Raw genomic sequence first — 23,082 nt, 5'->3', positions numbered from 1 at the left:
GCACAGCGTGGGCTCTGGAACCCATCTCCTTGAGAGGGGTTGGACTCTGTTCTACTCTGGAGTGGCCCACGGGGAGAGGCGGCGGGCTGGTGTGGGTTTGCTTGTTGCCCCCCAGCTCAGCCGTCTCGTGTTGGGGTTTACCCCACCCCAGTGGATGAGAGGGTCGTATCCCTGCGCCTTCGGGTTGGGGAGAGGTCTCTGACTATCATTTCAGCCTACGGGCCGAGTGGCAGTGCGGAGTACCCGGCCTTCTTGGCGTCTCTGTCGGGGGTGCTGGATAGTGCCCCTCCCGGGGACTCCATTATTCTGCTGGGGGACTTCAACGCCCACAGGGGGGGATCACACTCCTCAGCCTCCCTGGTAAGGCCTACGCCAGGGTATTGGAGAGGAGAGTCCGACCGATAGTCGAACCTCGGCTTCAGGAGGAGCAGTGTGGTTTTCGTCCCGGCCGTGGAACACTGGACCAGCTCTATACCCTCTACAGGGTGCTCGAGGGTTCATGGGAGTTTGCCCAACCGGTTCACATGTGTTTTGTGGACCTGGAGAAGGCATTCGACTGTGTCCCTCGTGATGCCCTGTGGGGGGTGCTCCAGGAGTATGGAATCGGGGGCCCTTTACTAGGGGCCATCCGGTCCCTGTACGAGCGGAGCAGGAGTTTGGTCCGCATTGCCGGCACTAAGTCGGACCTGTTCCCGGTGCATGTTGGACTTCGGCAGGGCTGCCCTTTGTCAACGCTCCTGTTCATAACTTTTATGGAAAGGATTTCTAGACGCAGCCAAGGGCCGGAGGGGGTCGGGTTTGGGGACCAGTGGATTTCGTCTCTTCTTTTTGCAGATGACGTGGTCCTGCTGGCCCCCTCGAGCCAAGACCTACAGCATGCGCTGTGGCGGTTCGCAGCCGAGTGTGAAGCTGCTGGGATGAGGATCAGCTCCTCCAAGTCCGAGGCCATGGTACTCGACCGGAAAAGGGTGGCTTGTCCTCTTCAGGTTGGAGGGGAGTTCCTGCCTCAAGTGGAGGAGTTTAAGTATCTCGGGGTCTTGTTCACGAGTGAGGGAAGAATGGAGCGGGAGATTGACAGACGGATCGGTGCGGCTGCCACAGTAATGGGGGCGCTGTGCCGGTCCGTTGTGGTGAAGAGAGAGCTGAGCCGAAAAGCAAAGCTCTCAATTTACTGGTCGGTGTACGTTCCTACCCTCACTTATGGCCATGAACTTTGGGTCATGACCGAAAGAACGAGATCCCGGATACAAGCGGCTGAAATGAGCTTCCTCCGTAGGATGGCCGGGCACTCCCTTAGAGATAGGGTGAGGAGCTCGGCCATCCGAGAGGGGCTCGGAGTAGAGCCGCTGCTCCTCCACATCGAGAGGAGCCAGTTGAGGTGGCTCGGGCATCTATACCGGATGCCTCCTGGACGCCTTCCTTGGGAGGTGTTCCAGGCACGTCCCACCGGGAGGAGGCCCAGGGGACGGCCCAGGACACGCTGGAGGGACTATGTCTCTCAGCTGGCCTGGGAACGCCTTGGCCTCCCCCTGGAGGAACTGGAGGCGGTGTCTGGAGAGAGGGACGTCTGGGCGTCTCTGTTGAGTCTGCTGCCCCCGCGACCCGGTCCCGGATAAAGCGGAAGACGACGACCCGACGACCCGACCCTTTTTTGGACAATGATCTCAAGAGGTTCCCAGTACAGAGCCAGCCTTCTTTGTTCGCTTGTTGAGCTTTTTTAAGTACCTGGTTCTGATGCTGCTACCCCAGCAGATGATGGCAGAAGAGATCCCACTCTCCACAACAAACTTATAGAAGATATGCAGCATCTTGCTGCAAACACTGAAGGTCCTAAGCTTCCTCAAGAAGTACAGTGTACTCTGTCCCTTCATGTAGACGGCTTCACAGTTGCATCTCCACTCCAGTCTGTTGTCCAGGTGAACACTAAAGTATTTATACTCCTCCACCACCTCCACGTCTTCTCCCATGATGGAAATAGTGTTCGACCTATTCTTGTTTCTCTTAAAATCTAGAATCATCTGCTTTGTTTTTTTCACATTCAAGATGAGATGACTGTTTCTACACACAAAGCGGTCCACCACCTCCCTGTACTCATCCACCCCATGACTGCAGAATCATCTGAGTATTTCTGCAGATGACAGGAGTCTGTCTTGTACTGGAGGTCTGAGGTGTACATAGTGAAAAGGAATGGTGAGAGTACAGTCCCCTGTGGTGTTCCTGTGCTGCTGACTACCTGGTTAGACACACAACCCTTCAGTCTCACAAACTGTGGTCTGTTTGTCAAATAGTCTTTGATCCAGGAGATTGATGAGGCGTGGATCAAAGACTACCAGATGAACAGACCACAGTTTGTGGTCTGAAAGAACACCAGTTTTAGATTAACACAGCTTTGACTGACAGCTTCTTTTAACCTAACACATGTAGATGTTTGACTGAAGAAGACAAATGTTCTACTCTGAACTACACTGTAAGTATCAGGGTTTCAGCGTTTCTAATGATAACACAAATAACTACTCAGCTTGTGGTTCAAATGCAACTTACTCTCACTTCCTTTCAGTCAGACTGACAGCTGGAACTATAGATTGTAGCCATTTGTTTCCTTTAGATATTTGCTGCATACCGGCAAAGATCTTTAATTTTACTAGACTTTAGGGATGAGAAAGGATACCATGTAGCACTCTTCTCCTTCTGAACCCAAAACAACATGAAAACACTGGAGTCTGTCACGTTACTAAATGTATGAGACAAAATGGAATTTTCTTATTGATTAGGCACTTTTTGAGTTATTATTATTGTTAAAACAATTCTATGTGGTAATAATGTGATGAAGTAAGGTTTTGCTATATTTACTGACAAATTAAAGCAGCTCAATAGAAAGGGCACATCTTATTGAATTGCAATGGCATCTACATTTAAGGTAAACTAGATACCATGACCCCAGACAAATTCATATTCAGTTGTCATGATGAATCTGCAACTTGTTATAAGATAAAAAAAATCAGCAGTAAGTAAACAATTTAATTGTATCCAACTGGAGTTGTTTCAAAGTGTGATTACTTGGAGGCCACAGTCACACATATATGGCAGAAATTAATATGATAAAAACAGAAGACAGAACAATTGTAAAATGGATAGTGTTTATAATGTATAGCTGGCCCTGAAAAAAAAGCAAACTAAGACTGTGTGTACAGTTTATATGTTAACTTATACACTTAGCTCAAAATTTACAATATATGCATACCATAGTGCAGGACAGGAGCAAAGTTTGTCAATTAATAAACATGACACTTGAAGTATGGAGCTGGCCTGTGGTCTGATCCAGATGCATTCACTGTCATCTAGTGGATGCGGAGAGTATTCATCTTTTCACAAACTACAAACCAACAAATAAACGATGACCAACAAATTCCCAAAAACATTTTCATCTGCTTTAAGTTTGTGTTTTGTGATTTCCATTTAATGAGATTTAAATGTGACATTGACACACTTACGGAAAACCAAGTGGGTTAAGAATGTGTCTTAGTAGCACTCAGCTGTGTTATTATTGGCTGCTCAATGTGTGGGATTTACTTCCTCTTGCGTCTGCGTTGAATTTGTTCACATGTTAAAAGAGCTAAAATAACAGAAAAAGCCTAGTTTTCTGTTTGCTTCTTAAATGTTCAATTTGCAATGGATATAAACATGTTTTAGAGTCAGATTTTAATCATTAAGTGTACTCTCATCAGATAAACATCAGATAAATTACCTGCGTTTATCTAATGTTTTATACTGCTAGGTAACACCAATTTCTTCATATATATATGTGGTGGTCCCTTGGGTCCAAATAAAAATTGACATCAATCATTCTGGAGTCAGCCAGCATGACTCTGGATCTTTATAGACCATCCACCTGTCTGGCTTGGATTGCTGGCATGAAAATATAGCAACTAATCTTTTTGAACAAAAAAACCTCTATAAGTCAGCTTGGCATTAAAGGGATTTTCCATTTTTCTTTGTTTAATATATTCAATAGGTGGCAGGTCAGGACTGCTGGTAGGTCAGTCAGGCACTTATTCACTAGAAAAGCTGAAACAATATCTGCAGAATGTAATTAATGTGGAGGGCAGCATTTTCTGGGTCATACATAGTTTATTGATGTCTTTTTTAACTTCTGCAATAGTTTATATACAATAGAAACATTCATGTTTTTTAAACAGGCAAACAGAGTCAAGATCACTGCATGTTTTAAAGGTTTTGGATCATCTCCTGGTATATACAGTACAGACCAAAAGTTAGGACCCACCTTCTCATTCAAAGAGTTTTCTTTATTTTCACGACTATGAATATTGTAGCTTCACACTGAAGGCATCAAAACTATGAATTAACACATGTGGAATTATATACTGAACAAAAAAGTGTGAAACAACTGAAAATATGTCTTATAGTCTAGGTTCTTCAAAGTAGCCACCTTTTGCTTTGATTACTGCTCCGCACACTCTTGGCATTCTGTTGATGAGCTTCAAGAGGTAGTCACCTGAAATGGTTTTCACTTCACAGGTGTGCCCTGTCAGGTTTAATAAGTGGGATTTCAAGCCTTGTAAATGGGGTTGGGACCATCAGTTGTGTTGTGCAGGTGGTGGATACAGTACACAGCTGATAGTCCTACTGAATAGACTGTTAGAATTTGTATTATGGCAAGAAAAAAGCAGCTAAGTAAAGAAAAACGAGTGGCCATCATTACTTTAAGAAATGAAGGTCAGTCAGTCCGAACAATTGGGAAAACTTTGAAAGTGTCCCCAAGTGCAGTCGCAAAAACCATCAAGCACTACAAAGAAACTGTCTCACTTGAGGACCGCCCCAGGAAAGGAAGACCAAGAGTCACCTCTGCTGCGGACGATAAGTTCATCCGAGTCACCAGCCTCAGAAACCGCAGGTTAACAGCAGCTCAGATTAGAGAACAGGTCAATGCCACACAGAGTTCTAGCAGCAGACACATCTCTAGAACAACTGTTAAGAGGAGACTGTGTGAATCAGGCCTTCATGGTAAAATAGCTGCAAGGAAACCACTGCTGAGGACAGGCAACAAGCAGAAGAGACTTGTTTGGGCTAAAGAACACAAGGAATGGACATTAGACCAGTGGAAATCTGTGCTTTGGTCTGACGAGTCCAAGTTTGAGACCTTTGGTTCCAACCACCGTGTCTTTGTGCGGCTCAGGAGAGGTGAACGGATGGACTCTACATGCCTGGTTCCCACCGTGAAGCATGCAGGAGGTGTAATGGTGTGGGGGTGCTTTGCTGGTGACACTGTTGGGGATTTATTCAAAATTGAAGGCATACTGAACCAGCATGGCTACCACAGCATCTTGCAGCGGCATGCTATTCCATCTGGTTTGCTTTTAGTTGGACCATAATTTATTTTTCAACAGAACAATGACCCCAAACACACCTCCAGGCTGTGTAAGGGCTATTTGACCAAGAAGGAGAGTGATGGGGTGCTGCGCCAGATGACCTGGCCTCCACAGTCACCGGACCTGAACCCAATCGAGATGATTTGGGGTGAGCTGGACCGCAGAGTGAAGGCAAAAGGGCCAACAAGTGTAAAGCATCTCTGGGAACTCCTTCAAGACTGTTGGAAAACCATTTCAGGTGACTACCTCTTGAAGCTCATCAACAGAATACCAAGAGTGTGCGGAGCAGTAATCAAAGCAAATGTTGGCTACTTTGAAGAACCTAGAATATAAGACATATTGTCAGTTGTTTCACACTTTTTTGTTGAGTATATAATTCCACATGTGTTAATTCATAGTTTTGATGCCTTCGGTGTGAAGCTACAATATTCATAGTCATGAAAATAAAGAAAACTCTTTGAATGAGAAGGTGCGTCCTAACTTTTGGTCTGTACTGTACATGGCATATAAAGTAAAACAATGCATTGTGTACATGTATAGAACAAGTGAAAAGTCATAAAGGTGACACATTAAGGTTCTTAGAAAGAATAAGTTTTATTTTTCAATGGAATAGGGTCGAATATTGTTTTTAACAATAGAGTGCTGTATAGACTGTGTTCAGGGTTGAAGATATTTAGATTTTATTCGGGATCAAATTCATCCGGACTGAATCCGAGTGGTGTTTCATTATTGGACTTCTGTGCTAGTCACGGGTTGTCCATAATGAACACCATGTTTAGCATAAGGGTGTTCATCAGTGCACTTGGCACCATGACACCCTAGCGGGAGATCGATGATATACTTTGTTGTCGTGTCTGCAGAGCTTCGGCCGCATGTTTTGGACACTCGGGTGAAGAGAGGGGCTGAGCTGTCCACTGATCACCACCTTGTGGTTAGTTGGATCCACTGGAAGACGAGAAAGCTGGACAGATTTGGCAGGCCCAAGCGTATATTAAGGGAGTGCTGGGAATGTCTGACGGAGCCTTCGGCCAGGGATGTATTCAATTCCCATCTCCGGGAGAGCTTTGATCAGATTCTGGAGGAGGTTGGAGACATAGAGACAGAGTGGACTATGTTTTCCACGTCTATTATTGATGCTGCCACCCGTAGCTGTGGCCATCGGGTCTGCGGCGCCTGTCGTGATGGCAATCCCCGAACCCAGTGGTGGACACCAGCAGTAAGCAATGCTGTAAAGCTGAAGAAGGAGTCCTATCGGCTGTGGTTGGCTTGTGGGAATCCTGAGGCGGCTGACAGGTACCATGAGGCCAAGCGTGCCGTGCCCTGGGCTGTGGCAGAGGCAAAAGACCGGGCCAGGAAGGAGTTCAGTAAAGTCATGAAGGAGGACTACTGGTTGTCCTCAAAGTGATTCTGGCAAACCGTCCAGCGCCTCAGGTGGGGGAAGCAGTGCTTTGCTAACACTGTTTACAGTGGGAATGGGGAGCTGCTGACTTCGACTGGGGACATTATTAGGCAGTGGAAGGAGTACTTTGAAGATCTTCTTAATTCTGCCGTCACGCATTACTTGGCGGAAGCAGAGGCTGGGGTCTCGGGGTTGGACTCTTTCATCACTCATGCTGAAGTCACCAGGTGGTTAAAAAGTTCCACGGTGGCAGGGCTTCAGGGGTGGATGAGATCCACCCTGAGTACCTCAAATCTCTGGATGTCGTGGGGCTGTCACGGTTGACACACCTCTTCAATATTGCGTGGCAGTTGGGGACAGTGCCTCTGGACTGGCAGACCGGGGTGGTGGTCCCCCTTCATAAGAAGGGTGACAGGAGGGTGTTTTCCAACTATAGGGGGATCACGCTCGTCAGCCTCCCTAGTAGGGCCTATGCCATGGTATTGGAGAGGACAGTCCGGCCGATAGTTGAACCTTGGCTTCAGGAGGAGCAGTGTGATTTTTGTCCCGGCTGTGGAACACTGGACCAGCTCTACATCCTCTGCAGGGTTCTCGAGGGTTCATGGGAGTTTGCCCAACTGGTCCACATGTGTTTTGTGGATCTGGGGAAGGCATTCGGATGTGTCACTCGTGGTGCACTGTGGGAGGTGCTCTCGGACTACGGAGTCGGGGGCCTTTTATTAGGGGCCATCCGATCTTTGTACAAGTGGAGCAGGAGTATGGTCTGCATTGCTGGCACTAAGTCAGACTTGTTCCCGGTGCATGTTGGACTCCGGCAGGGCTGTCCTTTGTCACTGGTCCTGTTCATAACTTTTAAGGACAGGATTTCTAGGCGCAGCCAAGGGCCGGAGGGGGTTTGGTTTGGGGACCAGTGGATTTCGTCCTCCCTCGGGAGGTCTTCCAGGCACGTCCCACCGGGAGAAGGCCCAGGGGACGGCCCAGGACACGCTGGAGGGACTATGTCTCTCAGCTGGCCTAGGAACGCCTTGGGCTCCCTGCGGAGGAGCTGGAGGAGGTGTCTGGGGAGAGGGAAGTCTGAGTGTCTTTACTGAGTCTGCTTCCCCCGTGACCTTGTGGTGGAATTTTCTTAACAAAGTGGAGAGAAGTTGACTCACAACAAGAGAAAATCCAGACTTTGTCTTTATAAGTTTTATTCAAAGGCATTCAGTGTTTGAAGACCCTGTCACTGAGGTTAGTCAGTGAAGCAGAGCCCCGATCAACATTTACACACAGTATTTATACCAAACATGAAAGTGTTATCTCAACTTCAAAGAGTCTGTGTTTTATGGCCCTAGACCCTCCTGCTCTTCCTGAGGCATCACCCTAAAGCATGGGTTTTAACCATTAAATGTCTGATAATGGCTTTACAGCTTCCTCCTCTAACACAGACGTTCTGAGGAGAGAGGAAACCTAAAGGTCATATGCTTTGGAACACTTTAGAGCACTTAATGAAAGAATTTCCATTACAACCTGGTCCCGGATAAAGCGGAAGACGACAACGACAAATTCAGACAGAACGGCAAAGATATCTTGCTTGAGGTGCCTCTTTTTCAGCCATAAATCTTTTGGAAATAATAATAATTTTTTTATGTGAATTAAATGCCATAGTATTAAGATACAAGTCTTTACAATGGCATGAAACTGGCTGAAAAAGAATAAAGATTTTAAAAGATCAAATGACCTTCAAAATCCTATATTTTGATGGGTATATTTTTTCACGATATGGTTTCCAACCATTTCTATTTTTCTGTTGACTCTTAATGTCTCTTATAGGGTGGGGCTATTTTAAATAATGGGGGTGGGTTTACTCTCCAGCCCCAAGGGACAAAATTACACTGCTCACTCCTGTGACATGTTGCTTCAAAGTGGCCTCTTGTAGTGCTTCTTTGACTTCCACCAGTACCCGTCTTTCTTTAAAATTGAAAGGAACACATGCTTTGCAGTATCAATCTCACTCACGCATGCTTTCTTGTTTTATTCTCAATATAATAGAATAAAGAAGATATTATAACAGGGTGAAGGAAGCTCATCTGACCATCTGAATGTGACACAGTATCAGAGAGAGGTTTTCTCTCATTGTAACTTAATCTGTTAAAACATTGCAGGCTTTTTGTTGGAGGAACAAAACAAAGTCTTTGGGAGAAACTTGGGATTGCAATTTGTAAAAAGATAAACATTGTAAACCGAATTGTGAAAAATATGAATGATAACTGTGCCATAATTATGATTTTTTTTTTTATCTTGCCATTTTTTTGGTTTGTGAGGTTATTTTTTAATATTTATTTTGTTTGGCTTTTAAAGGGGGAAATGAAATCAAGACAACTTTAACTTTCAGTATAATTTTGAAAAACTCACTTCTTTAAATCCAATTGGTCCTATTAAAAAATAATTTAAATATTAGGTAGAACTACATGTACTTTGGATAAATAAGTGAGTACAGCCATCCCATTTGAGAAAATATTTCATTATATCTTAGGATAATACTGAACATATGACTCTTTCATACTATATAAAGAAGTCAGTGTGCAGCTTGCATATTAATTTGTTGTCTCCTCAAAATAATTCAACTCGCAGCCATCGATGTCTAAACCGCTGACAACAAAAGTGACTTAGTCTTGGACCAAGCTTAAATATTTCCTCCTAATGCTCTTCTGCTAAAGTAATTCAACCTCTGTTCTGCTAAGTTACTAAAAATAAATATACCAAATCGGATACGCCCCCCCCATCCCACAGAAAAAGATTATTGCAAAACGACGTCATTTTAAAATGATGGCAACGCGTTTGTTCTAACTGCCATTTTACATTGCTTTTGTTTAAAAATAATGTAAATATTCATTTAATATTTGTTTTTGACTTCGGACTTATAACCATCAGGTCTGTTTTGTAATCTGATCAAATGAGACCATTTGTTTTATGAAGCGTATGTTAAAACTTATACCAGAAAAGACCGATGTCAATGCTAAAAATTTATTACATCAAAATACGCTCGAACTGCCTCACAGCCAGCAGCCAATCACATTGAACCATGTTTGGTTGCTATGCAACGAGTGAGCCAATCAGCGCTGTGTTTGGTTTGTGTGCCGCGGTTTGCGGAGGAAGACAGCAGTGGGAAACGTTGCGTTGGAATTACCACATAAATTGGAGCATGAAGTGAGTAAATAAACATTACGCTTTGATTCTTTTTGTAAATAAACTCATCCGTGGTTTTGACGTTTAAGCTTGTCCGGATTGTGCAGCCATGCGGTTTAAACGTGACGCTGCACAGCCCTGACGATCAGTTTAGTGTTTTCTCTCGACTAAAACATTTGCATTTTTCAGTTTATTAATCCCAAAAACTGCGATTTGTGTCCGTTGTTCATATCTTTTTGATCTGTCCTGCTAAAGAACGAGTTTAACGTTGCATTTTCCTGCACTATACTCTTTAAATATTGAATTTACAATTCCTTCTAGGTTCAAAGTACAAAACACGCAGGTGTGCTGGACAATATATTGCCCGTTTTAATGATTTATAGGCAATAGCAAAATATGGCACTCACGTATCTCCACGCATGCAACGTATAGACCCTGAAATTTAAAATGCACTCATTAAAGGTTGACACTTGTCAGTCTAATCTGGTTCCTAGGCTTGTAAGCTTTTTGGCAACAGGATGATTCTCCATTTGTCTAACAAGATTAGGTATCACTGAGAGCAGATGCAGATCTTCCTGCACTGGGTTATATGATTACCTTCTTAGAAGTAACACAGGAAATTAAAAAAAGAGAATTGTCATAAAGTTTTCTCTGTTTAAATTTTTGTTTTGTTTTAATTGAACATTTAATTAATTTTTTTGTAGCTCTTGTCCAATATTGTACATGAAACTGTTTAATAAATGATCTTGTTTTAAAGCCCATTCATTTTTCTTAAAGGTACATCGTTTTCATCCATGTTTTTTGATTGTGCCTCTCTGGAAATAAACCAACAGGTTGTCTGTCTGGAGTTAATCTCATCAAAAGATTACTCCATTAAGAAACATTATCAGGCTGGGCTCAGCCTGTAACCTGTTAAATGCTATGAGACCACACACTTAAACTAGCAGCAAAAGATAGTAAAGCTGTAAAAGATCTGCACTCATTTAAAGTACAAAGTAGAATAATTTATTGTTTTTCATGTTTCGTAAACGTTGGTTACTCAGTGAGCTGCAGATTTACACCCCTTGTCATTGCATGTGTACCGAAGCCCTGTAATCCAGAGTGCGTTGAATGGCCACTGCTAATCTGACCGTCTATTTCAGGACCGAGTAGGTGGATCTTGCAGTCATGTTTTCTAATCTGCACATGCAGTAGATTTTCCATTGTGGTTTCCTGACGACTGCACTGCAAAAATGCCAGAGTCCTCTCAGGGTGAGTTTAAGGTTTTTAGCATTGAAGCCTTGTGATATATTGTTATTGATGGAATACTGCTCTTTGTCTCACAAAGTATGGTGTCCTTGATTTGTGTTATAATTGACTCACCTATTAGCCTTACCCTTTAGTGCTGTATTTCTGTCCTGTAGGTTTCTCTTCAGTTCAGTCCTCTATCTTGTGTCCTGTATTGGACATTATAACAGATAAATGCTGTTTTTAATTATTGTCCAAAGTGTAACCTAAATTTCTTCAGCGGCTTATTTTAGTTGAAAAGTTATCCAGTTCTTTCATATATTAAATGAACACAAGACAGTGCACAGCAGATATTTGACAGACTTCTTTTCTCCTTCAAGTCAAGGACGCTCGTCGCTGCTCTGTTGAATGTAGAACACCCCCTTTGAGGCAGTTCAGCCAGTTATCGCTGCCACTCCACAGAAACTCCCACAGGCCCAGCACCTTCTGCACAGAGCAAAATCTGCAGGAATGTTTGTCGCACATCAGTCAGGTTTGTTAGCCTTCTAGGTGTGCCTGTTGTAGTTTTAGAATAGATTTGCCTAGTCATGAGTCCCAGTGACAGTTCTGGTGCCAACTACAGCAATGTCTTGGAACGCTGAATGCCAACCCCTTATTTCATCTGTCTACTTTCACAGGAGGTGTCAGTGCTGGGCCTCGCGCCCATTTGGTCCGAGTCAGACAGCGACTCACAGCTGAATGTTGTGGCTGTGCTGAATTGCTTGTATGACCTAATTCAGTTGCACCACAGGAGCTTGAGAACACTGGAAAACATGGAAATGGAGCATCTCAAACTCAGCAGCAATGTGGATTACCTGAAGATCAATAACACTCATCTGAAGGTGCTCTAATGAGTGACTTATTTGTTTTGAATATTGCATTAAAATTACTATTACAGAATAGTGTACCTGGTAACTTGTAAATAAATTGCCTCTAAAGCCCAAATACACATTAAATTGAATTTCACAGTGTTGGGCAAAAAGACTTTGCTGTCGATAAAACTTTCCATTGCGTTGTGCAGGAAGAGGTTGAACTATCTAAGCGACAAAACACAGGACTTCTCGAAAGAGAACGACAGCTGCAGCTGAAAGTGAAGAGTTTGCAGAACTCCCTGAAAAATGAAAAAGAAGAGGTGTGATGAGGCAATGTGCACTAAGTCACAAATCAGGTTTTCACAGTTTGCCTCAAACATTTTGTACAAAAAGCATCAGCTTGTTTTTTTATTTGTCTCCTCTTCCCGACAGGTGCAGAAACTCCAGAACATAATCTCGAGCCGCGCCTGTCAGTACAACCACGAAATGAAAAGGAGGGAGAGAGAGTTTAGCAAACTGAGGGAGCGACTGAATCAGCTCCTGACTGACAAAAAGGAGAGGAAACAAGGTAAAATAGTAAATGTGTTAGCATGATCATTTTGCATTTTAGTATTAAAGGCATAGTAGGAATTTAGAGTTAGCAGCCAATGCATTGAAACCTGCTCATTTCTCTACTGTGCTGCAAAAAAGAGCGATAGTTATAGTTGTATTGTTATAGTTGATAGTGATAGTTGTATTATACAAAACCTGGAGTTACTTGAGGGGAGATTAAGGTAAAAAATCTGCAATAAAATCTTACTTAATTCAATCTTTTTCAGTTAAATTGTGAGGTTTTGACATTGCTGACATGGACAGTATAATTAACAAGACTGTTGCTAATGAGTCATGGCTTGAAAACAGCTATAGAATACATTCACATGTAATGTGAGAAACAACTGAACAGATAAAAGGATCAAATATGTTTATGCACCAGCTAGTTGGAGAAGCTGTTTACCTAATTATTTTATATTCTTTGCATTTTATTTTCTTGTCTTTCAGCCATTGATGTATTAAACAACATTGGAAGAGCTGATGGCAAGAGAAGCGTTTGGAAAACTGAAAAGACAGAGGCGAAGTAGGTTCAGTTCTCTTTTTAAAAACTGACATTCGTACAGCCATGAAAACTTTTCCAGTTTATTTTTAAATCAGAATGCTTTTATTCTGTAATAAGGCAATTGTAACAAAACTCGTATTGCCACAGAAAGGAAGAAAATCCTTGGCAGTATATAAAATGGTTGTAAAGGTGGTTAAAGTGTATTGTACATTGTAATATTATATTAGTTACTAAACAGGTATTTTAAGTAACATTAAATATTTCAAATATGAACTGTAATTAAATGAAATGAAATGAAATTACATTTGTAAAGTTTTAATTTAAGTCAACCCACTTTCTCCACATGTTTTTACTGCATGTTTAAGCACATGGGGACAGTAGAAAGGAACAAATTCCTTTAAACAGGAAAAAAACTACAACAGAGCCTGACTCAGTTGGATCAACCATCTGCTATGACCAGCTGGCTGGCTGTATGACTGGTCCAGGAATACCTTTTCAGGGAATAATTAATTGCTGGGAATATTACCGCAAATATCTTCTTACACGAAAGAGATGCAGCCACACATAGATGTACAGGGCCAGGCAAACCTTCAGAGCAGGGAAAATACACAGAAAGAACACAAACGTAATGGTAGTAATTATTGCAAATACATAATAAATAGATTGTACCCAGAGAAAAAGGGAGAGTGAAGCAACCCATTAAAAGTAGACGGGGACACGAACCATAACTGGGAGCTGGTTCCACAGGAGAGGAGCCTGATAACTAAAAGTTCTGCCTCCCATTCAACATTTAGAAACTCTAGGGACATATGGAACAATCAGAAGGAGAATCTTAAATTGTGTTCTGAACTGCTGTAAGCTGAAGTCTTTTAGCTGCATTTTGTGGACATCATGATAGTAAGGACTTACAATAGTCCAGCCTTGAAGTAACAAATGCATGGACTAGTGTTTCAGCGTCACTCATGGATAGGACATTTCTAATTTTGGCAATATACTGGAAGTGAAAGAAGAACATCCTGTAAACCTGTTTTAATATGGGATTTAAATGTCCTGGTCCAAAATAACACCAAGGTTTTTTACTTTATTACCAGAGGCCAATTTATTACTATCCAGATAAGCTGTTTCTTTTTCAAAGACTGTTCCAAAGACTACAACTTCTGTCTTGTCTGAATTTAAAAGCAAAAAATTATTTTAAAGTCATCAGATGTTAATATAAAATGGAGCTTTACCAATGAGAACATCATATCGGAGAGAACTATAAATTCATGATTTTTATTTCTTTTACTTTCCAATGGTAATGTAGCCTATGGCTGACTCTAGGTCTGTAACCCCTTAATAATATTAAATACGCTTGTTTCTCATCTGAAGGCATGAGGGGGAGATGTATAGGACACTCTTGAGCGACTACGACATGAGGCAGAGGGAGCTTGTTTTGGAAAATGCAGAGCTGAGGACAGTGATGCAGCAGATGAAGAAAGAGATGGTGTCCATCCTGAAGTCAAGAAAACTGGCCCTGAAAGGAGAAAAGCAAGAACTTAATGGCGTGCAGGTTGGAGCAGACAGCTTTGTTGTTTCTCTGTAACATCAGTGTCAATTCTGTTTGCAAATGCTTTCCTTATACTTTTTCTGCCTGTTAAGTATCTGTTGCTTAAATATTCTTTATAATTTAATCCTCTTTTTGTAAAGACTAGTTTTCTTTTTGCCTTATTTATTTTAGCATAAGTAAAGGAAATACAAATGGTACGAGATATCTTTTACACAATGTTTTGCACACTTTTACCAATGGATTGTCAATAATTTGTACCTTCATCCTAGGCCATCTCAGATGATGAAGACGAAGAGGTGTTTGACTCCAGTAAGGAAAGTTTGGAGCTGTATTGCATTCATGCCAGGGAGAAGCTGACCAACAGTATTCGCCTCCAGTGGAGAAGACTTAAGAGCCACGTTGAAAGACTGGACAGCCAAGGTAGTTTGGAGAGCAATCTTGTAGGCTTTGAGGACAGTTTGCTGTTTCCAAACATGTTTCAGTAGAAGAAGAGGGACATATTAATTGCTAACCATTTAAACAATTTAATTCTGTTATTATTCTTGCATCATTTATGTGGCCAAAAAAGTACATTTTAAAGATCAAGGATTGAACACATTTTGCAGAGTGCACAGAAAACGTAGCAGCTAAAGCACATACTCAGTTTTCTAATAACCTAATGCTCTGGTCTGCATCAACCCATTATTAACTGACTTTCCATTATTTTTAGTATCTTTGACTCAGATGTCTGAACCTAAAAATGATGATGAGAGTCATGAGGAGGAGATGGACAGACTAAAGATGGAGATCCAGCAGTGCAAAGAATTCATTCAAACACAGCAGCAGCTCCTACAGGTAAGATACATTTCAAGTTATATTGCTTAAACATGTTGCAGCATTATTTTGACCTTTGGGGAGCAGTTGATCCTGGATTTTTACTTTGTGAAATTTTCACTAACATAAGAAAACTACTGCCTGCATAATGGAGTCTCACACTAAATAAATAGTCAAATCAGCCTTTTTGATGGTTTAATTATATCCTCATTTTAAACTCAAATTAGTTCTAATCCCACTTTAGGAATTTAACTCGGTTCAATGAGGACTAGATTAAGGGTGAATCCCATTGCCTCTCTTTCTTTTCATTCTGTCCTACTTCTTTGTTTTGTGCATTCAGTTTCTTCAGTGCAGGAGGAAAATGGGCACAGATTTATAATCTATAGAAAAAATCTAATATTTTCTCAGCTAACATGCTTTAAAAACACAATACCCACTGTAATATGTTTGACTATAATTAATCTTAAGAAGCATTAAAATATCTTTTTAAAGGGAAAACATTTGTGGCTGCTTATTAGTGGCATAGAAAACGAATGTTTAAGCTGGGACTCAACAGCCAGGCCACGAGGAGACAGTGGCTGTTGTTTTTGCACATACAGTTAAAAAAAGGCTTTCTTTTACAGAATTGTACTTACTTTTTATGTGTTCATGTTCAGTAGAAGAGATCTGCTGATGTCCACAGATGGAGTTAAATCAATAACGTGCTTACCGAATGATCCTCCTGGATGTTGAGCCACAATAGTTAGCTTCAATAGTTTTATTACTGTGTCTATGTTTGAGCCAAATAAATAACAGTGTTTCTTTGTCCCTTCTTAATTATTCTGACAACTCTGTAACTGTCAGTCTGCTCTGAGGCAATGACAGCAGTCATGGTTCAGTCATTGACCTTTTTATTAGGTAGTGCAAAGAATCTGAAAATCAACACCTCAAAAACAAAGCACTTGGGCATTGACTCTAGAAAAGCAATCTGCATTCGAGTTTTTAAGAAACAAAGAAGTCCAATTACATTTTGAGTAAGCACTTCATAATTAATAGAGAAACCATTGAAGAAGTACAATCTTACAAATAGCTTTGGACAGTCATTGATTCAAAACTAAGTTTAAAAAAACAACGTGGGCATATCTGCAGGAAGAGACACCAGCATTTGTACTATCTATGACGACACTGGTTTATAGAGCCTTTATTGACTCAGTTTTAACTCTAGTGTCGTAGTTTATCATAGTTCTCCTGAAAGAGAGAAACTCACTGAACCAGCCGGTTAAATGTTCAGGAAGGCATTTTACAGAGTCTCATATTTGGACTGCAGTTGCTGTACAGTTGCAGTAGCTACTAATAAAATCACCCTATCTAACCTTTCTGTTTTTTAAAAAGTGGCCATAATTCTTAAGTATGCCTACTTGAAATCATCAAGTATAACACAAGATCTGGCTCATTCTGGTCTATGTGAATTTATTTTAAATACCAAATGTTTTGCTAGGATCCTGACTATGCTTGCTCTCTCTATCTGTTTGCAGAAGCAGCTGAGCTGTCCGTGTGATGAAGACTCAGCATTGCTGCAGAACAATGGCTACATGCTGCAGGAGAAGAAGCGTCTTGGTGAGGAATGGACGAGCTTAGAGGAACAGAGAAAGATCTTTGAGAGGGAGAGGAGAAACTTTACTGAAGCAGCCATTAGACTGAGCCACGAGGTGATGAAAATACTGAACAGGAAATATGTGCACCACAAATTACTACCTTGATTTAATTTAATAATTTTCTGATTTAACCTGCAGAGGAAGATCTTCGAGGAGGATCGGGCAACATGGCTCAAACAGCAGTTTCTTTGTATGAATCCGTTTGGAAACTCAAAGCAGCCGCTTCTGCCAAAGTCTGCGAGCGCCTCATTGATAAGTGAGTCCAGAAGCATTTAACAATACTGTAGTCAATACTGTTAATCCTGGTGTGTAATTAAATCCTAGTTTTATCTAAGCAGCTGAAACAGAGGTTAGTCCACCGAAGGCTACAGAAACGCCCAACGAATGGCAATCAGACTTGGCCTCCCCGATACCCAGATCTGTCGCTCTCACATCGTCTTCCATAGCTGACTTGGAGTACCCGCTCTGTTTAATTCCAGAAAATGGGTACAGTGTCTATACTCGAATTTAATTTTCTAAAGTAATAAGCTGTAAATTTGAATGTACAGTAACTATATCTTATCTCTCTTTGTAAAGTGTGTCTTGCAGCTCATCAAAACACAGAAAATCTGAACATGTTGAGGAATTGAGCCCGCTCTGTGAAAATGTTCCCCTGCGGCGCAAACAGTGGAGGGAGAGCGGAGACCTCTGCAGCCATTCCCTCACACAGGAGAAGAACAGCACCATATGAAGTTATGGGCCCTTTGTAATCTGAATAAGGATCTCCTAATATCCTGTGTTTTTGTACGGTCGCAGAAAAGTGTCTGATGAATGCAAACAGAGAAGACAGAGTAAAATGAAGCCAAACATGTTGTTTTAATGCCTGGAACAAAATTAATTCAAAACAATTTTTTATACACTTAGTGTTTTAACATTTTTAGATAAAGTATTTATTTATTTATTCGTTTATTTGGTATTGAAAGGGTTATTGAGAGTAATACTTCTGTGTTTGAAACTAACAGGACTTTTAATCTCTAAGCAGGTGTGGATGAACAAAAATATGTACCTTTGATAAGATTGTTCTTAGTTGTTCTTAGCCTTTATTATTGGATCATTTTGCCTAAAACAGGACTTCCTCATTAGAGCTTGTCAAGAAACGGTAGTTTGTTTTCTGACCAAGTTTTACAATGTAGGGGTAAAGGGGCTATTTATCCCATAGCAATAAGGATGTAGCACAAATAGAATAAACAATCTATCATTCCTTAGTTTTAATATTATGTTCATTACAATGTGAATTGCTTTTTTTTTTTTTTTTATGTGTAAGAAGGTGTAAATTCTGTAAAAGAACATGACGTGTTAGATTTAAACCGCTTCAGTGTTTGTTTGATTGTAAACGTGTTGGTTTGTTACAGTTACAGTAACTCGCAAATGTGAAATCACAGACTTTTTACTTAAATAATCAATACAGGGTTTTAAACAGGTCAATGGGTGTCAAATCCGTTCCTGAGCTGGTTTCTGATTTTTCACATGCAGTGTCTGTCTTTGTCCTTCAGGTGGGGCTGGTGTGCATTGTGAGAAGGATACATTTAAACACATGATGGCCATCTTTTTAGATCTGTTTAAAATACTCTAGACCAGAGGTGTCCAAACTTAAATCAAAAGTACTTGCGGACTAAAAAAGTATAATAACTAAAAACAACCCTAAAATTATCCATCCTGTTTTCAAATTCTTTTGGGCTTGACTGAAAGGAACACTTTAGTCTATCTGTTCTCAGCACTAAGAGTAGGATTTGGGTTACTCTTTCTCTGAAAATGCTAGTTGTATTTAGCCAAGTTTAGAACATTTATCAAAACCAGATTTAAGTAAAAGTTACTGGAATGTTGTGGAGAAAAAGTGTGGTTATTAAAGGCATACTTTGTGTTGTACCCAACATTTTACACTGTAAGAGCATTTTAATTTATCACTCATAATTAAACCATAATTAAAAAGTAAAAGCTGGCAGGGCAAGTTTGTATTATTCCTAATTTGCAGTTGGGGGCTGCACTTTGGACGCCCCTGCTGTAGACAAACTCATACTGATTATTACCTTATCTGTGACAGCTCATGGCTGTTATCTGTGCCTGTAGTTGGTCACCAGGTTTGTAGGCATCTCAGGAGTGATTTTGGGTCACTTTGCACATTTGCCCTCTATATCTTTTTAGTTTCTTGTCTACCGCTTGGCAACTGAAGGTTTCAGCTTCCTCCAACGTTTTTCTGTAAAGTTGGGGCCTGGAGAATAAGGCCACTTCATGATCTCAATTTGCTTCTTTAGCATTCTGATTGACAATGCTTCCCAGCCAATGTGCGTAAGTGGACCACATTTGGGTTTTGTTCCTGCTGGACAGGTATTAAGTGGGACTGCGATAACAATGGGCTTCTATGGGATCTACAGAATTTGGGTTGAATAAATATTACTCTTGTTGGCAACAGCAGTGGATAATAGGTGTGTAGCGGTAGGCTGGATCTCAGGTTGAAAAACATTACAACAGCACATCTTGCACTTGTGGGCAATTCCATCTGTGGCCGATTATTCAACCCATTCCTACCATTTAGGCCCAATATGTAAATATTGGCTGAATTTGGGTCGGTCTTAGAAGACTCATCCATAACCCATCTTTATTATTGCTGAGGGAATTAGGTTCTCCCTTAGCAACAACTGCCTCTGAACTAGGCCTTCTGTAGTTTTAAGCTTTTAGGGAAGAGATTTCAGAAGGTTTCAGTCCATTACAGCACAGCGTTTTTCCAACTGTGTTCTTGGTGACTGCGGTCCCAACTGCCTTCAGATCATTACCAAGTGCCCTGAGCTGTTTTGGCGTAACTTTCAACTCTCTCAAGATCATGCTCACTCCTATGAGGCATGATATTTCATACAGCTCCATAGGTTGATGGTCATACTACATATTTTTTATTTTGCCATAATCACACCATATTGTAAATATTAAGTGTCTTTTTCTAAGAAAATCATCAATGGATCAAAAAAAAAATCATTTACATCACTGAATTATGACTACTGTTTCAAACGTGAAATGTAAAGGGTAAAATTCATTGTTTCCTTCAAGACGGTTCCTCGTGTTTAGTGACAATCTTTGGAAAATGTATCAGAATTCCATTTGAAGCAGGTTAATTGTATTTTGGAGTTATGTGTAAACCCAAACTTAGTTGCAGGTCTGCACATTTTCACATCTAAATTCAGTAAAAGAGCCTTTCTGGCCTTTAAAAAGGTCAAGCGACTGAGTCAGGTGAGCAGTTTCCTTTTCAAATCTATGCAAATTCATAGATTGCACACAGATATTTAAACAATCACACCAGTGAAATTATTTTGAAATTTGTTTTATTATTATAGATAAAATATACACATAGTGACTTAAAATGATGGGTTTAAGAGCATTTGGCAATGCAGCTACAAGCCAGGTGAGCCTGGGTAGTTTGTCTCAGGTCCACACTTCTGTCATAGATACTTTGAGAATCTGCACATACAAGGGAAATACACCAGTTATAAATTGCAGTATTACAACTTTTACGTATTGTCCTCTTTATATTTAAAAGCAAACTCACCAGATGACATGCAGTTGAAACCAACAGTGACAGGGGTGGTCTTAATTGGCATGCACCCGGGCAGACAGCGAGGTACAGGCTCAACAGAGAAGCATTTGGAGTCCTGACCATGAATGGTCAACTGTTTTTCCAGCTGCACAGATTCAAGCTTCAAATGGCACTCTGTAGGAGATCAGTGTTGTTGGTTTAGTTTTATTGAAGAAGGCAATACACAATGTATTCATGTACAAAACTTGGAGATACATATTTGGTTTTACCAGATGCATCCCTGCAGCTATCAGCGGGCAGAATCCAGGAGTGAGCAAAGCTGACTGAGTTCTTAGCCACACGTCCGTTGGGAGTGTGGTACTCCTGTCTGACTTCTCCATCAGCCTTTCCACAGAGTCCACAGGTCTTTCCTTTCATCCAGTCAGCAACTTTGATCTAGATTGTAACATCAGATTAGAAAACATCAATATAAACTATATTTGAGGTTTCCCTAAAACCCAATTTCTAATCTTCTAGTTCTTGTAAGAAAAAACGTTAATAATAAATATTCTTGCTTTTACCTTCCATGTCTTCCTGTCAAAGTAGACTTCTTGGAGGCCATGGCTAGGTGCATAGACAACAAGGCCCTCTCCACTCTGTCTGATCTCAATGGAAGCTGTAACAGTTTCATGATGCATACTTATCAGTAAATTAAGAAAACTTTATGACACTCAGAAATGCAGAGCGAAATGTTCAAGAGTAATTGTAGTTTATAGTTATATTTATAAGCGCTATAATATTTAAAACAGTCAGGTCTGTTCACTGTAACCTGTTGGGTGGCGGTAAGGCAGGCTGGTGGGGGGTATTTCCATTTCGTTGACCTTCACAATGATGTTGTTGTCCTTTCGATACATGTCAATATCACTGAAAGCAGAAAAGCGAAAACCTTATCCATCTTGGGCTCTAAATCATCTTATACATGAAGACTAAAGATTTCCTATAGCCTGCCCCAGAAACTTACATCTCAGAGATTTTGACATTGATGTGGTGTTGTTCTGAAGAATCTTTCCTCAGGAGAACCATGAACTTCAGCTCATCGGTGCAGTCCTGCGCCGCAACCTGGTAGCAAGAGGAGGGCATCTTGTCCTTGTAGCTCCTGTTGTTGAATGTGTAGAGTGTGTCTTCAGAGAAACTGCATTCAGCTGGAAAGAGTAAGAAAACATGCTTTCGATCTGGACTTGTAGGACAAAATTATACTTAGTATCTTTATTTATGAAAGAAATGTTTGCCATTACCTGCGACAGCCTTAGAAACCATGAAGTGGATCCTGTCAATGACTTCATCAAAGGGGCTGAGACCTTTGATCTCATCAATCGGCATAGACATGGGAAGACGCACAGTGACATTGTAGACAGAGTTCTGTAAGAAGAGTTAATTTGAATTATTAGGAAAAAAAACATTATCGGTACTTTCTTTTAGGAAAACAAAGCAAGAACTGTTCATACCATTGGGGTTTTTGCAATGAGGTCAATTGTCTTTTCAGAAGTTACAACTGCAATGACCGAGATTTTCCTGGTGCTGTTTTCTCTCTTTGTATGAATCAAGTCAGACAGTATTTTAGCAGGAAAGTACTTGTTAACCCTAAAAGGAAATGAAAAAATGTCAGAATATGCAAAAAGATTTCTGACATGAGATCTGAGGAGTCTTATGAGATGTAGAGTTTCTTACATCTTTCCATAGCGCTTCAGTTCAGAAGGCAGTTTTTCCCAGTACACTCTGAGGCGAGCTGCAGGGCTTGAAAAAACAAGACCAGTCTCTCCTGTGATATTGGTGCTGTATCTCTTGCAATGTTCGCCCCAGGAAATCTTAGTCTATTGACAAACGTCATTACATTAGAATAAGTCACCTATGGTTGCTGGTAGACTTTAATTCTATAACTCGTAGAACGAGCCTTACCGTAACTTTGTGCTTGCTCAGCACAACTCCATCAGCACAGATCCTCCAGTTGCTTTCAGAAGACAAGTTGGCAACAATAATCTGAAGTCTAGCATTTGGTTTGTCAAGGTAGGCAGCAAGTTGGTATCCCACCATCCTCTTGTCAGCTTTGACAGCCCGGAAGATCATTGCCACAACAGCTTCCTCCTCGTCAAGATATTTTTTCTGCAGTTACACTCAAGGTTAATTGGTGTTGGTTCACACTGGAAACGTACCAGAATTCAAATAACACCTTAAAGTGCCTAGTATTTTTTCTGATAGAACCAAATTTTACCTGTTTGTAGACGGCCTCAAAGCTGGAGGCGCTGCTTCTGGAAGCTGATTTTGAGTCTAACTGTTTCATGTGTAGCCTCTGGAACTTCTCAATCATTTGCTGTAAAGAACAAATATTGCTGTCAGCTTTTTCACATGCTATGCGTAGGTGTTAA

At 41.0% G+C, this 23,082-nt stretch overlaps 2 protein-coding genes across 3 annotated transcripts in view; one reads left to right on the top strand and one right to left on the bottom strand.

The window, feature by feature from the left end:
* Positions 1-9,876: 9,876 nt before the first annotated feature.
* Positions 9,877-19,096, top strand: LOC124874071 (afadin- and alpha-actinin-binding protein-like). 2 transcript variants are annotated; one of them, XM_047375260.1, is made up of 14 exons: positions 9,877-9,975; positions 11,097-11,205; positions 11,562-11,713; positions 11,859-12,062; positions 12,242-12,352; positions 12,465-12,600; positions 13,071-13,146; positions 14,494-14,674; positions 14,941-15,091; positions 15,381-15,505; positions 16,999-17,172; positions 17,257-17,374; positions 17,457-17,604; positions 17,695-19,096. In XM_047375260.1, exons 2-14 carry the CDS (start codon positions 11,187-11,189, stop codon positions 17,846-17,848), a joined length of 1,749 nt encoding a protein of 582 aa, XP_047231216.1. In that variant the 5' UTR covers positions 9,877-9,975; positions 11,097-11,186; the 3' UTR covers positions 17,849-19,096. The 2 variants fall into 2 exon arrangements, with proteins under 2 accessions (XP_047231216.1, XP_047231215.1); XM_047375259.1 differs by having other exon boundaries at positions 17,454-17,604.
* Positions 19,097-20,515: 1,419 nt separating this feature from the next.
* The window catches only part of LOC124873916, a 32,115-nt gene continuing 29,548 nt past the window's right edge, over positions 20,516-23,082 (bottom strand). Inside the window, 11 exon segments of the mRNA XM_047374969.1 lie at positions 20,516-20,594; positions 20,659-20,854; positions 20,950-21,115; positions 21,241-21,335; positions 21,489-21,583; positions 21,681-21,861; positions 21,955-22,078; positions 22,165-22,290; positions 22,348-22,530; positions 22,616-22,819; positions 22,929-23,006. Of these exon segments, the coding sequence (XP_047230925.1) occupies positions 20,516-20,594; positions 20,659-20,854; positions 20,950-21,115; positions 21,241-21,335; positions 21,489-21,583; positions 21,681-21,861; positions 21,955-22,078; positions 22,165-22,290; positions 22,348-22,530; positions 22,616-22,819; positions 22,929-23,006 (1,527 nt within the window).

Source organism: Girardinichthys multiradiatus, chromosome 9 (assembly GCF_021462225.1).
Source record: "Girardinichthys multiradiatus isolate DD_20200921_A chromosome 9, DD_fGirMul_XY1, whole genome shotgun sequence".
Classification (NCBI taxonomy): Eukaryota; Metazoa; Chordata; class Actinopteri; order Cyprinodontiformes; family Goodeidae; genus Girardinichthys; species Girardinichthys multiradiatus.
This window is presented reverse-complemented; position numbering and strand designations above follow the sequence as displayed.

Excerpts from the sequence above, each read along its gene's own strand:
- LOC124874071 (XM_047375259.1), top strand. Across the intron at positions 14,675-14,940 it reads AAGAACTTAATGGCGTGCAG|GCCATCTCAGATGATGAAGA; the intron begins GTTGGAGCAGAC and ends CCTTCATCCTAG. Across the intron at positions 17,605-17,694 it reads TGTTTAATTCCAGAAAATGG|TGTGTCTTGCAGCTCATCAA; the intron begins GTACAGTGTCTA and ends CTCTTTGTAAAG.